The sequence below is a fragment of the Buteo buteo genome, chromosome 16 (genome assembly GCF_964188355.1).
Source record: "Buteo buteo chromosome 16, bButBut1.hap1.1, whole genome shotgun sequence".
Lineage (NCBI taxonomy): Eukaryota > Metazoa > Chordata > Aves > Accipitriformes > Accipitridae > Buteo > Buteo buteo.
In genome coordinates, this window is record NC_134186.1 from 18,741,068 (window position 1) to 18,759,640 (window position 18,573).

Here is an 18,573-nt window from a genome sequence, read left to right on the forward strand (position 1 = left end):
TGCTATGCCTAATTAAAAAGGAAGCAATTTATTACTGTTTAACATGTTGCTCAGAGGTCTGAGGTTGTACACACTTAAAAATTATCTGAGATTCTGGATAGTCTTGCAAAATCTGAAGAATTGGTTTCAAAGATCTTCCTTTTGCCAGTCATTTGACTCCATTCTAATACACAGCATCAATATTTAGCATGACATCTGAATAATCATGATGGTCTGAACTGATTTCTCTGTTTGACTCAGCATGAAAGCAGAATAACTGGCCTAATTCTCATTAATGATCTATGTATCCCTAGGGTTACTGCCAGATCGGTGGGCTAATGGACATAACTGCTGCTGTTAACGAATTACCAGTTATGCACAGGAAAAGACTCTGTGTGTTCAGCATGCATCCTGATAAAGATCATCTTCATCTATTGATTTACAGACGACAGATACACCACTAATGAAAGTATTTTAGGCAGGGTGTTCTGCAGGATAGGGATGGGGAGGACGGGAGAAATACCTCCTGTTCCCAACCTTTAGTAGTCTCAACAACCACTGCTCTTGGGTGATCTTCCTATTTCTGCAGCTGTTTCCTCTTGCCTCTTTTCACTCTCAGCTACTTAGGTGTTAAGATGTTTAGGGTAAAATCTCTCCATATATTTGTTCCATGCCTTAGCAAATGGGATTTTAATTTCCTTTTGGTCTTGTAGACACCGAGTCAATATTGATTGACAGTCTTCTATACGAACCCTGCTTAAATAGCTTTTTCCATTGACCATTTCTCTCTCTAGTTTCCATTCCAAAACATGGTATTGAGTGGTTACTGCAGTACACACCTTGGATTTAATTTCCTCTTCCTTTCTGCAAGTAAGGTATCTGTGGTATTCTGTTCTACAGTGAGTTCTGTAACTTAGTGAGAAATACCTTATCAGCTACAAGTGTAGAGTAAGATGGGTGTTAGCAGGGAGGAACTGAAAGGTAACTTAATGCTCTGTGTTCTACCTCTTCATTATGTTTCTGTTGTCAAGTTTGAATAGAAATGCATGTGTTCTGCATATGAGTATGAATAGAAGAAAACTGTAGTGAAGTAGGTTTGCTTTGCTGGAATAAATTCAAAGATTGCTCTAGAAGTCTTAGAAGTGAATGGAAAATTAACTTTTTGTTTTTGTAGGAGAGACTGAGCTGCCATTCTGATTCAGCATCTAATGCTGCTTCTTATTTCACCTAAAATAATTTTCATGCTTAATTTCTACACAGTTGCAGTGAGAATGTTTGAGGCATGTGTATAAGGACAGAGATAGAACTTACTTTTAAAAGAAGTATTATAAAATAGAAAAAACAAATTCCTCAAATGGCTTGAGGACTGGGTTGTGGTGTAATGTCAGATATACTTAGTGTTTTTTACACTGTCCCCCAGTGCTTCCTGGAGATGTTTTATGGTGGTACTAGTCTGTTCAGAAACTGTAGCAGGTTGATCATGAACACTAGCATTTCCTTTAGTTTTACTTTCTACTGAAACATCACTGTGAAATGGCAGATACTGGAAATAGTTTGCCACAAAGTTGGCGTAATGTTCTTCAATTTCTGTTTGCTTCAATTTAGTTTCTCTGTGGAGAATGAAAATGACTGGTCTAGCCACAGTTCAGGAAGATTTTCTCTGGGCTAACAATGAGCAGAAAACTGTGAGTTGTTGATGTGTCTGAATTCTTTCCTTGATGGTATTTTAACTGACTCGGTGGCATAAAACAAAATTAGTAACAGTTCAAATGTGTAATGTTTCCTCTGGTTAGAACCTCCCTGACAAATACTTATTATTTGGCTAACAAGGAATAATTAAGCTTCTGCAGGGAGAAGGAAGAGAAAAGTGACTGACCTCTTAAGGCTGAGCCTCAGCTGGGTCTAACTAAAGATTCTTCCTGAAAGTGTGAGTCACCCGATGAAACTGTGAGCCAGTTTTCCCTCCCTGAACTTCTCTCCACCCTTCAGCTTTTAACTGTGGTGAGCCAACAAGATTAGTAAGCACAGATTTAAAATAAAGTTGCTGAGATCTCAAACAACTTTCAAGAAAAGCAGAAGTATGTTAAGTTGCATCAGAACTTAACTTTTGTACCACACAAGTAATTTAGAGTTTATGTAGTGCTGTCGAGGACTTCATGGTTAAGTGTGATCACTATTAATTAATGTTTTGTGGATTATATGTTAATCTTATCTTCAAAGGTTTAGAATGTAAAGTCTTTGGTAAGCAAAGATCCAGACTAGCACATCAAAACTGAAGAGTTGCTTAAAATAACTCCCACTTTGGGTGTGGGTGCAGTTAGTCCTGTAACTTTGTTAAAGCTGTTTTGGGTAAGTATAAAAAACAAAGGTTTTGTTCAACAGCAGGTTTATGTCTGCATATGAACTTCAGTTTAACTGGTTTTGCTCGATTAGTTCAATCCTATAAAAACTATTTTAAATGTGAGTATGTCTATAAAAAATCATGTACTAGTTTTATGCATAACTTGTAAGTATCCTTTTCATTAACCTACCAAAAGCTGGAGCAGCTGAGGCTTATGTAAACTACTAATTTTAATGAAACATGGACTATTAACCTATTGACCTGAATGCAACTATTTATATTGTTAGTGAAAAACAAGTCTCGTTCTGGAAAAGAATTTTAGCATGTCATTTAAATTGGGAATAACATAAACCAGTGACAAGAACGCAGAGAAGCGCACACAGTTTTTTTCCCCTACAATTACTTTGTAGGGCATTTTGGTTTAATTTCATTTTTCCACTCGTTTTTGTAAAAACGAGCTGCTAAAAATCACTGAACTTGGTTCAAACCAGAAATTAAGTGCCTGCCATGAGGAGACTCATGTGTGAACTATATTAATTGCTTTTCCTCAGTGACATTTCACAGAACCTAACTGTATTTTAATGCACTTTAATAGGTATGTTCTGTATTTACTGGTGACCTTGTGGTTGCTCAGCTAACAAATAAAATGAAATAGTTTGTTAGGTTATCTGCAGATACAAAAGTTGTCTCCTTCCTTAAGTGGAATGGGTGTGGTCAAATTGGAGAAATGCTGATGTATTTCAAGATGATAGATGTTTCTGGTAATATTAACAGCTATAATGTTAGCAAATCAGGTTAATTAGGAAATTTAATCCAATTAATCTTTGATGTTAATTGTATAGTTCACACCATTCATCTTGAGGAAAGAGCATAAATAATTGCTTGTGGGTTCCAAAGTCCTGAATAAACTATGGAGAAAAATGTTAAGAAAAATGAGGGGCAAAAGGCTGCTAGGATACTCTAGGATACCCTGCTGAATAAGGTAGGTTGTGTTTGACTGTTCACTGTGCTACTGAGAGACTACGACATCTCTGCATTGCTAGAGTATTTTTGTTGCTTGCTATAAGCTAGAGAAGACACCAAAGAATAAAAATTACCAGAAATCTGTGGATGATTCCAGTCTCCAATTTCCCACATACAGAAAACTCATTTTATGAATTATTATGTATGAGAATTAAAAGTAGTTCCTACAGTGGATTTCACTATCTGCTCATCTGTAGTGATCCTGACCAGAAGACCGTTGTACCTCGAGGATCAGTGATCCACGTAAGTTAGGCCTGTGCCTACTCAGCTTGTGCTGTACTGTGCTGCCTGTCCAGCCTGGCCTCCAGGACCATGTGGGGCTGCGTGTCCCCTGTGGCCGGGGGATACGTTTACCTGGCTGTGATAGTACCAGAGGAGCCTGCGGGCAGCTCCCGCTTGGTATCTGCAATTATACCCCCTGTGTGGCCTGCCCTTTATCTGAAAATGCAGCAAGAGGTTCTGGTGTTAACATCCTTTCTGTTTGGCAGTAGAAATGATGTATAGGGTTGTTTCCTTGTGTGCTGGTTTTGGCTGGGATAGAGTTAATTTTCTTCACAGTAGCTGGTGTGGGGCTATGTTTTGGATTTGTGCTGAAAACGGTGTTGATAACACAGAGATGTTTTCCTTACTGCTGAGCAGTGCTTACACAGAGCCGAGGCCTTTTCTGGTTCTCACCCCACCCCACCAGTGAGGAGGCTGGGGGGGCACAAGGAGTTGGGAGGGGACACAGCCGGGACATCTGACCCAAACTGACCCAAGGGATATCCCACACCATATGACATCATGCTCAGCATGTAAAGCTAGGGGAAGAAGAAGGAAGGGGGGATGTTTGGAGTGATGGCGTTTTTGGCTTCCCAAGTTAACTGTTACGTGTGATGGAGCCCTGCTTGCCTGGAGATGGCTGAACACCGGCCTGCCAATGGGAAGTGGTGAATGAATTCCTTGTTTTGCTTTGCTTGCATGCATGGCTTTTTTACTTTACCTATTAAACTGCCTTTATCTCAACCCATGAGTTTTCTCACTTTTACCCTTCTGGTTCTCTTCCCCCATCCTGCTGCAGGGGAGTGATTTGAGAGGCTGTGTGGGGCTTAGCTGCTGGCTAGGGTTAAACCATAATACATTGTAAGAAAATACTGTAATAGCTTGAATGACCAAAATGGTGTAACTTTTCCACGAGCAGGATCTGCATGATGTGCTGCACCTCGATCAGGGACCTGGTTGATGCTGCACAGCTTGGGGTTCCCAGCACCTGAAGGAATGTAAGATTTATACTGTCCTCTCCTTTATAGTGGTAGCTCCAATAAATGGCATTTAAATGGTACTTAAGAGTCCGAGTGCCTTTCCTAGTGGGATCACAATGAACCGGCACCACCTGGTGCAAAACAGTCATCTTGCTATACCTGCCAGAACTATTGCACTTGCAGAGTGCTATTTTTGTTCTGATGATGCAGCTGATAAAGACTAAAACTGGACAAAAGTTAAAAACTCTTTTTTTCCTTGGTTGCTAGATCTCTTGAATTTGACAACGGTTCTGCTTAAAGTCCATGAAAATGACACCCTAACTTGATCATGAGCTGCGTCCTGTGAATTATCTCGGATGCAGGATTCAAAGCAACGTAGGTTGCGGCATTACCTTCTTGCCGCTTCTGGCCTCGGTGCAGCTACCGTGTTGTTAGCAGAGACTCACCGCGGCCGAGCCGCTGGAGAGCACAAGGGCTGCGGAGGCAGCCGACGACCTGACGCAGCAGCTGCTCTCACAGTCTGAACCCACAGCGCTTAAGGGGCTTAACGCGCAAAAAAACCCGAGCCCCAACCCGAAAAAACACCCCCTAACAACAGAAGGGCTTCCTTGTGATAACGTTTTGCAACGCTCCTCCGAGCGGTGAAGTTCTTTCTAGCCCTTCCCCCCCGTTACTTCGGCTTGAGCTTCCGTCGCTCCAGCCGTATGCTGCGAGCTGCTGTCTGAAATTCTTGGGGCTGGAAGGGTCTACGGGGAAAGTTCCTTTCCGCCGTGTGAGCGTGTCCTCCTGTGGAAACCAGACGGCGTCTCCCGCCCCGATGGCGGGGGGCCGGCGCTGCCGAGGCAGGGACCCCGCGGCGAGCCCCGCCGCACCCGGCGCGGCCCCCGCTGCCCTCGGCCCTCGCCGCGGAGGCGGCTCCCGGGGCGGCGCCTGCGGAGCCGGGCGAGGCCGGGCTCCCGCCCCCGGGGCGGGCGCGGCGGCGGTGGCGGCGGCGGCGGGGCCGGGCGAGGCGAAGGCAGAGCGGCCGCGGGAGCGCGGCAGCGGCAGCCGGCGGGCCGGCCATGGTGGGCCTCAAGGAGGAGCTGCTGAAGTCCATCTGGCACGCCTTCACCGCCCTCGACCTCGACCGCAGCGGGAAGGTCTCCAAGTCCCAGCTGAAGGCAAGTGGGGCGGCCCGGCCCGGCCCGGCCCGGCCGCGGGGGCGGCGAGCCCAGGGGACGCGCCGTGGGGCCGGGGCCCGGCGTGGGCGTGGGGGGCCGCGGCGCGGGCCTGGGCCGGCCCCGCCGACCGCCTCCGCAGCGGGCCTGGGGGTGCCGGGCCCCGGGGCTCTGCCCGAGGCGGTCACCCTCGGGGCTGGACGAGGGGACGCGGCCGCCCGGTTTCGAAGCTCGCGTGGGGGCCGCGAATTACGTTTTCCCCGCCGAGGCTGGCGTCTGTCACAGGGCAGTTCAGTCGCCGTGGCTCCTGGATGCCTCCGTCCCGCCGGAGGCCGCCTGGGCCCTTCCTCATCCTCGAGGAGGTTCACTTTCATTCCGCCCGGGCAAGCGCTTTGTCCTCCCCGAGGTGTCAGCGCACAAACCCTTGTTGTGCTTCTGGTCCGCTTTCAGCTGCCTGTCCCCGGTACCCTTTCTGGCCAGAATCTTTTGTGGGGTAGCCACGAGGTTCCGTCTATAGGGGTTGGCTGCTTCCAAGTGAAATTCATAGCTTGCCAAGGGGAGAGCGGGGTTCCACAGTGCTCTCTTATTTGGGTATAAACAGGAGAATTAGTCAAGGGGCTCCGACTGTGCCATTCTTTCCTTAGCTTATATGCTGAAGTAACGTTTGTGCTCTTAAAAGAGCTCTCAGGCAGCTTGCTGAATCCGATCCCATCTTGGCCCCGCTTTATGGGACCGTCTTGGCCTGGGAATAATAGTGGGAATCTGGCTAGATAAATATTTTGAATAAGAACGCAACACCTGTTGACATTTGAGACTGTGGGTCCTTGTACTGAGTGCTGGAGTTGTGTCAGCTGCAACAATTAGCTGAAGTTTGTGCCCTTTGTGGGATTAACTTCGCAAGTGAGAGTGGCCATGCTGTGGGCAGTATTTCCAGGTGTGGTCAGTAGCTAATGGACTTTGTTTTCAGCATTATGTAATAAGTGTCCACAACATGCAATGTACTGCAAGCAGCCTGTTCTTCTTCTCCTTTTCTTTCCTCGGAGTGATCAGGCTGTGAGATACAGCCTAACTTCAGCCAGAAGTGACTGCGGGGCAGGAGTTGGGCAAGAGGCTAGACCTGACTGTGACCTCAAGCTGAAAATGTGTGCAGGTCCCAGGTCTTCTACAGGTGGTGTCATGAAAGTGAGTATTTGTGTGGCAGGACTAACTGAAGTAGGTTGCAGAAAGGCTTTTTTCTGTTGTCCTGCTTTTTAAAGGAATCTGTTTTCCTGACACGCTACCACACCTTGTGTGCACTGCCACAATTTGTGTGCTCAGTGCAGTCACCCGGGAGGTGTGTCTGCAGCATGTGTCGGTGTGCCGGTCAGCGAAGAAACTGTCGTGGTCACACAGGTGCTGGGTTGAATAAATGGCTAAAGAAGCAGACGGGGTGCTTGTAGACTTGTACAGCTTGCTCTGATGGAGCAAGGTAAAAAAATAAAAAGGAGAGGGGAAATTAAACTTGTCCCCTTGTTACCTATCAAACATCTTCCTAAACAATTTTGATGTTTCATGCTGTCTATCTGTGAGAGAGAAGGGATGAAAAAAGAAGTGGGTCTTTGTGGATCTGTGCAGTTTTGTCTGTGATACAAAGTCTCCTGAGGGAAGTGTCAACTGTGGGATTTGTGAATGCAGAACCAAGTCTGAAATGAGGTTGCTGCCTTCTCCTGTGGCCACTGAGAATTAGTTTTCAGGAAACAAAAGAAAGGGTAGAGAGTGTTCTTCTGTAGGCTTTTTGTGGCAAATGATGACTGTGCTGTCAAACTGATAGTCCTACTAGGGAGGAAAGGTGTATGTTATGGCAGTAGCCCCACATTGGTGCAACAGAAAGGGTAGGCAGGACAGCAAACAAGTTCCTGTCTGATTGATTTAGGGCTACGTTGTACTAAGAAGTTATTTCACAATAAAGTATTTCTCATCCACATTACCATGAGGAAGATACAGCACCTCTATTAAACGGACAGATGAAGCTTGCTGATAAATGGGTTAGTAGAGAGCTGTGGCATTAGAAAAATATGTTTAATAATTTAGTGAAAGTCCTGTTATAAAAAAAATAATTAGTAAAGATCTATTTGTTTTCTGAGAACAGCATGCAGTGCTGTAACTTGCTGAACTCTTCCCTTCTCAATAAGAAAACTCAACGACAATGGATCTTTGAATTGTATAATCCAGTATAAGGTATTGCCATCATGCTGGCAGAGAAGGTCTTAAGTGTAACATGTTGTTTGTTAGAGAGCGATTTCTAGTTTCTCTACCTAGAAATGATCTTTGAGCCTTCCATAAAAATAAATAATTTTCATTAAATACTATGAGAAAAATTAATGTGTGTTAGGGTGCTAAAGCCCTACTGTGGAGGGTTTGCATCGCACATTGTTTTTAATACATCTAGAGCAAAGGGATGGAGGTGAGTGAGTTGCATCTGTTTTGTAGTCTGGAGAAACCGCAAACACTTGGAGGAAAAACTAGGACTTACTTGAAAAAGTAAGGATTTCATGAGATGTCTTTTATTGATTTGTATCTTTTGTATGTGGTCTGAGCTGCTGAGACAAGTGACAGTCAAATCAGCCCTCTCTGTAATTTTGAATGTTACCTTCTTCCAGTATGCACTGATTTTTATTTTTTTTGTCTAGTCAGTAATCTTCAGAAGTTCTACTGTTATGCTGCCTGCAGATCTTACCCTTTTTTCTACAACAGCAGAATCATTTGTGTATTCTGTTCTTAAATTAGGCCTTTAAGTATAGACACTACTGTTATTTTGTTAGTGTGTTTCAGCACTTTCAAACACTGATACAGCAAGGCTACAGTGTAAGTTTTGTGTATGCAGTTATAGCTGCTGTTGTGGTTGGAGCACAAGCTATGTGCAAATACTTGTTTTTCTATATTTAAATCCAATTTAATTTTTCTTGTAATCTGCAATTTTAAAATTGACTTATTTTTAAAGTTTCTGTAATGTGGCAACATTCAATCTGCTTTTCATCCAGATCTTGAAACACTCTGGTTTTAAACAGAGTTACACTTAGCAGCCAACAATACTCCTTGTAGTGTGTGTATATGATTGGATCTTGGAAAGAATATATACCAAGTAGTTTTTACACTCTCTGGAAGTGCTTCCTTACATTGCTTTGTGATTTGTCTCTGCTTAGGCAATGGGGTTATTTGGCTGTTCTTGTTTTGTTTTGGGTGCTACCTCTGGGGTGGATTTTCAAAGTCTTGGGTTCCTGGTGTGATATCTGCAGGACATGGATGTTGAGTACCTTTTGAAAATACAGTCTCGTTCAGGCCCATAATACGTGGGTGACCAAAGTTACTAGTCAGGCTTCAAAAATTTAAACTGGTCTTAAATTGTATTTAGGATGTTACAGGATTATTATACCTTTTATCTTTATTTTGCCTTTTTATTAAATGGGAAGTCAGTAGCTGGTGGGAAGGGAAAGAATGGTGTAATCAGGGGCAAGAGGGATGGTCAGAATGGAGAGGAAGACCTCAAACAATGTAGCAAGGCACTGGAAAGGTTGAGAGCCTGTGACCAGTGGGCAGGACCCCAGACGGACAATTGACTTTGTACAACATTGAAGGATGGTAGGAAATTAGTCATTATGACTCACTATGAGAGAGTTGTACTCTGATGTTATTAATGGAGCTCAGAAGCATTTGTATTAGGGTAGCCGTGAAGAATCGTGTCTGTAAGGTGCGAGGGGAGGGATGCCCCTCTTCCAGAAGAGCTGGCAAACCGAGGCAGCTTGTAGACTGAAAGGGGGGGCATTAGGAAACGACGGGGCCATGATGCTGTGCTTGAGAGGAGCAGCTGCCAGTGGATCAGCAGCCTGTTTAACCTTCGTCTTTGAGGTTTTGTCACCTGGTTTCGAGGAAGATGTAGAAGAAAGGTGCAGTAGATGGAGGATACTTACTGGGAGCTCTTCCTAAGGGCTGGGAGCCGCAGGGCAGAAAGGCAATTCCCTTGGCAACTGGACAGATGCAGGCTGGCACCAATATGTGACTGGAGGCCGGAGGGATGTGCTGATAATGAAGGCAGGTGGAAGGGTGAGGTTGTTGAAAATGGTGACAAGGGGTCTGTGAGTGCCCAAGGGAGAAGGGAGCAAATGAGGGAATGGAGAGGTGTTGTGGGTGAAGGGCGCTTGCGTCGGGAACCTCAGCCGGGCTTGAATACGCTCGTCTGACTGGGAAAGAGGTTTCTGCACTAATCCCGATGTTAAATAATGAGACTCCGAATGGAGCGTTCGCTACTGGAGTGGATAAGGAAGCTGTACTTTAGAGATGCTGTGATGCAAGAAACTGTATGCTTAGACGTACCCTTGTTGAAAAGACTTTGTGCCTGTGACAAGGGGCATATACGGTGCTGGTTTCCACACTGGTCAAAAAAGGAAAAGGGAATGTACTTGTGAGTAGCCTTATTTTGGCTGGCTAGCTGCTGACATGGATGTCAGGGAGAGATGAGCCAAGAATGTCTTGGAATGAATTCACATGAAGCCACTGAATGGAGCTGTCAGGATCTGCGATGCCAACATTTTAAAATCTTAAGAAGAGAGGGGGGGAGGGAGAAGACCCTCCTGAAAGATGGAAAAGAAAAAGAAAAAAGTACTGAAGAAATTGACAATAGCCGCTGTAGGATTAGTGCCCTGTTAATGCTCCTACTATCATCTGGGCCAAATTTTTGTTGCTGAGCAATAAGTAGTCTAGCAGATCTTCCTTTCCCCTTTAGAAACGCAGATCACTTTTATGGACTAGGTTAAATGGAGCTACTCAGATGGTAACAATTCAACATGTGCTTAAAGTTTTGGAAGATCAGTGTTTTGGAAAATGGGAGCTCGGAGGGGAGCAGCTGTGGTGGAGTAGAGCTCGGCTGGAGATCTGCACTCCAGGTAAAGCAGCATGAGACTGGCCATAAATAAAGTAAATCCAAAGTCTGTAATGACCTTTGGTGTTCAGCTTGCTTCTTTCATATGGTTATTTATATTTAGAGCAGACCTTCAGTATTCCCTGGGCAACACTAGGCGTCTTTCTTAAAAAACTTTTCATTGAAAATGGAAGAATTGTGCCAAGAGTGCACTGGTTTTGTGGACCCCTTGCAGACCGCTTGTACTGTCTCACGGACTACAGTTTGGGGACCACTGCTGTACCCCTTTGCTGCAGCGCAGAGATCACTCTCTGGGCTGAGGTAGGAGTTGGCTCTGGCATGACGGTAGATTGTTAAACATGGCATCCAGAGCATATTAAGTGGTGAAAGAAAAAGCTGCTTAGCAACCCTGTGGGCACAGGGGGACTAATCCTTACTGGTGCAAAACTTCCTCGTGGTTGACAGAGCTTCTGCAAGGCAAAGCGATTTTTCATACCCCAATTAACCTAGTACTCTGCTAGATTTTTTTTTTTAATTGATCATTAAAATAGAGTATATCATGGTCCAGATAATGTGTTTTGAGAGAACAAAACAAAACGAGACCTCGGTGCAGAATTTTTCAGGCTTACCCTGCAACTGAAGAATTCAGCTGGCACTTGGCCGTGTTAGAGAATGGCAGGCTTTGGCAGGTGCTGAGAAATTTCCTGAGTTATGAAAAGAGAGCACTGGGCACAGGAGAGATCGCAGATAAGGCAGATCTTACAAAATGATTGAAAGTGGAATTCTTTCCTGGTAAATTAGTTGCTTGATGTGGAAAACCACCTAGGTTTCTGACAACCCAAGCACAGCAAGAAGGCCAAAAAAGGGAGAAGAGAAACATGTAGAAAGGGCACGATGAGAAAGTCTTTTGTTGAGATTTTTAAGTTCTTTTGGTAATAAGCTTAAATCAGTTATGCTTTTAGAATATTTTTATTAGCTGAGTATTTTTTTTAGTTATAGTATTAGCAACTACAGTCTGGTTGGAGGAAAACTGAGCTCATCTTCAAGAATCCCGCAGTCTTCTATAAATAACAACATAAGCCTTAAATAGAAGGGGAAACACGCATGATAGTATGTTTCCCCTCCCCGTATGTAAATCACATGGACTCAAATACTTGATTCGATGTGATGGTTAAAAATAAGGATAGATTGAAGGGAGATACACTGTTGATGGAGGGTAGTGTGAAATGTGGTAACTTCTAAATACTATTTTGCTACTTTGGGAAATACAGCTTTTGTTGTGATATGGTTAATGCTACTGTTTTTAAGCTTCTGCACCTGGTTAGTTCCAGTGGCTTAATCATAGATTCATTTAGGTTGGAAAAGACCTTCAAGATCATCAAGTCCAACCATCAACCATGCCCACTAAACCATGTTCTGGAGTACCCCATCTACTCACTTTTTGAATCCCTCCAGGGATGGTGACTCAACCACTTCCCTGGGCAGCCTATTCCAGTGTGTGACAACCCTCTCAGTAAAGAAATTTTTCCTTGCCACAAGTTGAGGCCATTTCCTCTCGTCCTATCTCCGGCCACCTGACAGAAGAGACCAGCACCCACCTCGCTACAACCCCCCTTCAGGCAGTTACAGAGAGCGATAAGGTCTCCCCTCAGCCTCCTCTTTTCTAGACTAAACAGCCCCAGCTCCCTCAGCCGCTCCTCGTAAGACTTGTGCTCCAGGCCCCTCACCAACTTGGTTGCCCTTCTCTGAACACACTCCAGCACCTCAGTGTCTTTCTTGTAGCGAGGGGCCCAAATGTTAGCATATGGCAATGAAAATATGTATTTCTCATGGAAATGTGTGCTTTTCTAAAAGAAAGTGTAACTTTGGAGGTACATAGAGAGGAATTCTCCTCTGAACTGAACTTGCATCTTGGGCTTTGTAGGATTTTATGTGAACTATCTCTTAGACTCTGTATGTCTCCTTGTCGTACATAAGAACAGCAAATGTACATTGTTTTTTTGAGTGGGGGAAGCCCAGACATTTTAAGTGTGTGGCATGGGTTTGATTTCCTAGGCTTTGACGACTTCAGACTTTCACTTCTTGTTTTCCAGCTACCCCATCTTGACCGCTTCATGTCTACTCACCTAAATAGACCCGCTTATAAATTTTCTGCACATTTTTTTACTGCTTTCTCTTTGCATCATATGGGTCTGATTTTTTTTTTTAATTTTATGCTGCACAGTGAAAAAGTAAAACATACACCAAAATTCAGCTGCAGTCTGTGCCATCTAGTTGTTGATTTAAAAAAAAAATACCACAAGCAGCATGCCTTTTCAAAAGATGCAATCTGTTTTACTTCTGCCTAATTTTGTTTTACCTGTATTTTTTGCCTTTGGTTCTTAGTTACATTTTTTCAATGCAGACCATTCCTGACATGTGAAGTTAAGTCCTTAGCCCAGTTCCTGTAGCCAGTATATGGTCTTCAGAGGCTTAACTCTGCATCATGCCAAGGGGAGAGGGCTCCCAAGTGACAGCGTGTTTAAGACCCAGTGGGCAGCGTGTTACGGGACTGACCTGACTCGAGACAGTGTGAACAACGAAAGGGAGGGTGCTTCACCTTTCTTAGGAAAGTACTGGTGGCACAGGAGCCGCTGCTAGGCTCTGAGGCGTTGGTTTGTGCTTGCAAAGCTCAGCCTAAGTTGAAGAAGTTGAGATGCATTGGCTACCAGTTAGTTTTTGATAATTCAGTACTTCCTTAAAACTGATGAAGCATGTAGCCTCTTCTTGAAGGTCATTTCTCAAGAACAGACATGAGTGCTGGTGGGTGTTAAGCTCTTGACATAATGCATGCAAATACCTTTTTAAAATAAAAATTTGAGAAGCACACCTAAACCCTTCCCCTTTCTGTAACATTGCTTTTCCTTTGCCAAATGAAATATGGGGTGAATGTTGAGAAGCAACCCAAAAGCAAGCAGATGGGAGAAATCCATAGTTAATGCTTTGAGTGGTCATTTCTTTGTAAACTAAGGGTACATATTGAGTTGTTTTCTTTGTTACTCGTTTTCACTAGATAGTAAATATTTCTAATTTCGAAGGCTGGGTGTTTGTGGTTGTTTTCCATAGCTATCTAATTTCAATCTGTGTTTCTGCATGCCCCTCCTGGTTTTCAAATGCATAAGTATATGTGTACAAAGGGTAGCTTCTGTAGCTGTGTTTGCCCTTCTGTAGGAACGGACCTATCCATGATCACATTGCTTCTGTAAACGTGCAGCTGTCTGAAGTCATTGAATCCTCGGAGTCAATTTTTTTAGTTACTTTTTGGTTTTTGACAAAAATCCGCGGGGCAGAACTTGTGCTGACATGAAAGTGTCACTTTGCACGTAGTTTTGCAAATCACAAATTTGGTCTGCTGCGGAGGGAATACAGCGTGGTTAAGGCCGACAGCAATGTCACTGATTTCTCTTATGTCCTTAGGTCCTTTCTCACAACTTGTGCACAGTGTTAAATGTTCCCCACGATCCAGTGGCCTTGGAAGAGCACTTTAGGGACGATGATGAAGGACCAGTTTCCAATCAGGGTTACATGCCTTATCTAAACAAATTCATCTTGGAAAAGGTAAGTTTTGAATTCTTGTGTTCTGTTTTTCCCTTTATTGGGTTTTGTATTAGAGTGTCTTTACAGTAGACTTCTGCTTGCAGGAAGCATGCTGGTGTGAAGACGCTCTGGTTGTGAGTGTGCCTGTGTGGGGTCGCGATGGGGCGGGTGCTCTGGAGAGCCCGCATCTTAAAATGGAAGGGTGTACTGTTCTCTACTTCTTTTTTCTCTCCTTGGTTTCTATTTCCTGTTACATCTGGTCATTGTCTAAGCTGTGTTAATGTAGAACTATGTTCGTATTAATAAAGCACCTCAGCTTGAATTTATTTGAAAGTGTCTTGGAGCTACAGGTTGTCCCACTTTATACTATGGCTATAACAGAATATTGTCATAGACTCCTTTGCAAACAAGAAGGGCAAAAATATCTTTACTGTCTATTCACAAGGTATTTTAATAAATAGATCCCTTCAAATAGTTACTGTGAGTGACATTAGGGAATGTTGTTAAGTTTCATCTTGCAAGTTCTTTCCTTTTGTGTCTGAGCACTCTTCAGTCTTCTGTTGTGCCTTGTTTTGGGGGGAAGCTCTGGAAAGCCAGCAGGGTTTCCCCTACTCTCCTCTCCATCTTGTTCTAAGATAGGTAGTCACTGGGCTTCAAAGTAAAAAAAAAACTATCTTCCTGCTTTTTTTCTGACAACTTCGGTTGAGATACTGCTCTAGACAGTAATAACTAGCCCATGTGATTGTGCAAACATATGAGCTTCAATACCACTGATTTCTCATATGCTTGGGGGCTGGCCCCAGAAACTCTCAAACTTTGATGTTGTGGCTGCAGAGATACATAGATGCTTGCTTCCTTTTATAAAGTTAAGAAGTCCTGAACTGACATGCTGCTAAAAAGTCCGATGCAGCAATTGCAGATTATGCAAACTCCTTAGCCTGATTTGGTGATTTTTTGCTGCTGCTTTAATCTACATTTAATACTGGTGGAAAATGTTTTTTTTTTATATATATATACACATATATATATAATGCAGCCTGGCAGCTTGGAAGCAGTAGAAGCTGCTTATATCTAGCTAAGACTTAGCAGCTCCTCTGCTTCTCTAGTCTGTGTTGCTCTCATACTCAGTAATAGTGTCCTATTTTATGTGTGGGATTTGTTGGCTGTTAATATGCATAAAGGTACCTGCTTAATGTCTTGGTTGTTTGATGCTGAAGAATCTTGCTTTGTCCCTAAGAAGTTTGTGATCTCATTTCTGCTTCATGTTGGCTGTCTGAGCTCCTTTAAGATTCAGCTGAGACCAAGCAGTTTGTATACAAATTCTGGGGAAAAAGAAAAGGCCTTAGTTTATTTTGACCAGAGGATTACTGTAGTAGAGTCTGAACCACAGCAGGTTTTGTTAATACTATTTGTAGGCAGTAGCAGGCCATAAAGGGGGGGGGGGGGGGAGAGTTCGAAGGCTTTTTCAAATATAAACGTGCTTTATTGTTAAAGGGTGTTTATAGGAAGAATAGTTACAGAAATGAGGAGCAATTGCATTTAAATTACACTTTGAAAATGAAAGACCTGGCTATGTAAGCAAGTTGGTGTGAATTTACAGTGTTTAGGTACCTTGGGGCACCTTGTTGTCCCATGGTAAAAACAAAGAAGCTGCCTTGCTTTCTCCTGAAAGGAAAGAGCATGACTGCCTGTAGTTTCTTGTTTTGTTTTATGCATACACTGATCTGGCTTCCAATAGTTGCCTGATACACCCATACCATTAGTTCATCTTAAAAGATTAAATTGTTAAGGAACAGGATTAAATTATTGGTAACTTCATGTTATTTAATCCTGACTAAATGCTTGTAAATGGTTTGGATATGTACTATTAAAAATTAGTGAAATTTTTTAGACAGAAGGTTATCTTTGTGGACTGGAAAAATCTTGGTTGTGACATCTCATCTTTTAGAGTTGACTTTACATCAGTGCCAAAAGACAACATGCAGTGGGATGAAGTCACTGGTTCATAGCACGTCTCCTTTGTTTAAAACAAACAAGCAAAAAAAGCAAACAAGAAGCCCCTTCTTTTTTTCATTCTTCCAAGGCGTAATCTGTTCTTTTAGATGGGGTGATTGTAGAACAAATGCTATTAATTTATGCTAGTAAGTAAAGTTCCTAAAGAAGGACTGGTGCTTTATACCCCGAAATACAGAGGAAGATCTCTCAGTTTCCAGTCATACATCTTCTGGTGAATTAATTGATTTGAGCAAGAGCAACCTGCTCAAGATAGGTTTTTTTGATCTCAAGATACTTTGCTTTAAAACATCAGTAAAATATTTAAAGAATGAATCCTTAGATTTCTTTTAAAACAGTTATGTTACTGTGACTTATAATTTTGTTGAGAGGACTTTGTAACCTTTTGAAATAACTTCTGTTGTACTCTTAAATGCAGTTGCAGCTGTTTATACTTTTTAGTGCTGGCTTTCCCTGTGGTACCCTGCAATAAAGCCTCTTTATATAGAACCAAGGAATCATCAAGAAAGGCACAAGCTGGTAGTTTAATGAGGCAAATTGGTTGCAACTAATTTCCTTTATCCAAATAGGGAATTTGGATAATCAGTTTGAATAATTAGTATTGCCTAGTTGATGATTTCTGGTATTGTGCTGCATGTTACTTAGCAGATAGATGTATCTAGGATTTTCTTGCATCTGAAACAAAATTTATTCTTGTTCTGCAAGTGTCCCTTTTGGGAGTGAGCTGTCACTTGCCAATATAATGTCTTCATGATTTGTTTTACTTGGTTTCATAACCATATTTTAGCATGTTCCATTATTTACAATGTATGTCTTTTAATACCAATTGAAAATATTTGCTTTTCAATGATGGTGATGGCGGTATTTTACAACATGCCTTATTTATAGCAGGAAAGAGTCATAATGGGGGGAGACAAAGAAGGACATTGTTCTAAACCATAGGTTATCTCATCTTCCAGACAACTTAGTGAATGTTGGTTACACTACCAATGCTTGTTATATTTTTGAAACTGATCTGTTCACTGGTACTTCAACCAAATAATTTCTGTATTTCCTTTTTTTTTAGAGTTATTGGTAAGATAGTGGTGATGTTAAATTATATTTTGCATATTAGTGGAAATAAAAGATCTAGAAAATTCTATGGGTTTTGCTGCATTTTTCTTTTGATTATTTTGTGAAACTTCTTAGAAAGGGAAGGTAGGTGTCTTTCATAGAACATGTTTTTACCTCTGTGAGTTTTAAGTGGTTTTAAGGTTGGAGGGGTCAGTTCATTTGCATGTTTCATCATTTGGACAGATTCACAAATAAAAGTAATAGTTGCTGTAGAGTTAATAGTGTGGAGTAGTGTAGAAGTTTCCAAATGAAATGGTGACTTCAAATAATTTGTATAAATTATGAAATACAGTTAAAAGCATGTAGTAGTGCACAGGAAAAATCTCTTGTACAAGGATTTATTAATTAATTAAGCAATGGAATTGTGTGATATTCACACAGGTTGCAAGCAGGATGAGTATTCTGGCCAAGTAGAATTGAAATACTGGTTTCTCAGCAGAGTGTCATAATTTTCTTGGTTTAGTTTCACTTCAAGATGATTTCAGTGTAGGATTCATAGTAGAGTCTCACTGTAATTAAAGAAGTTTTGGGGAATTCTCTTTAGATTTAAATACCAGGGTAGCCTGACCCAATCTATTTTATAAATATGTGTTTTGTTCATGTCATGAAAAAGCAATGTGTATATGGGTTTATGACTGGTTTTTTTACCATCAGTTCCTCCTGTTTGAAAAGTTTCTACTTTTATGGTTAAACTAAGTTAGAAGTACTTTTGCAAGTAAGTTCAACTATAACTTTAGAAACTATTAAAATATTTTTAATTTTTGAAACTATGCTTAGAAATGATCTGTCATAAATCCAGAGAGATTATTCATTCAGAGTAATTATTAGGTAGCAACCTACAGTGGAGTGTTGCCAGGCAAGGAAGCCGAAGTAGCACAACCAAGACTTTTGTAGCATGGAGTTAGCTCTAAAGCAATTTGGATTTAGCAGGATTTTCACCTTCCTTCCCCTCCCACACCATGCAAATGTACTTGTAGAACATAGGTACCAGGAATAGTTGGCATTGCTACATGAAATTGCTGAGGGAAATTTTTATTCTTCATTAAAGAGAACTATTTAGTTCCATCCCCAACTCCCAATATCCCCAGAAAAGCAATTTTGTGATTATATCCTTTATTTAACAGCCAGACTGATAATTTAGAAAAAAAACCCCAAAGATGTGAATCAGAGTTATTTTGGAAAGCTGGAGCCTATGTGCTCATCTGATTATTGTTCCTGAATAATTCCTAAACAGTG

General features: G+C 42.2%; 1 protein-coding gene across 1 annotated transcript in view; it reads left to right on the forward strand.

The window, feature by feature from the left end:
- Window positions 1-5,563: 5,563 nt before the first annotated feature.
- The window catches only part of SWAP70 (switching B cell complex subunit SWAP70), a 41,653-nt gene continuing 28,643 nt past the window's right edge, over window positions 5,564-18,573 (forward strand). The window contains exons 1-2 of the mRNA XM_075048062.1: window positions 5,564-5,744; window positions 14,092-14,232. Of these exons, the coding sequence (XP_074904163.1) occupies window positions 5,646-5,744; window positions 14,092-14,232 (240 nt within the window). The 5' untranslated portion in view covers window positions 5,564-5,645. The remainder of the gene's footprint in view (window positions 5,745-14,091; window positions 14,233-18,573) is intronic.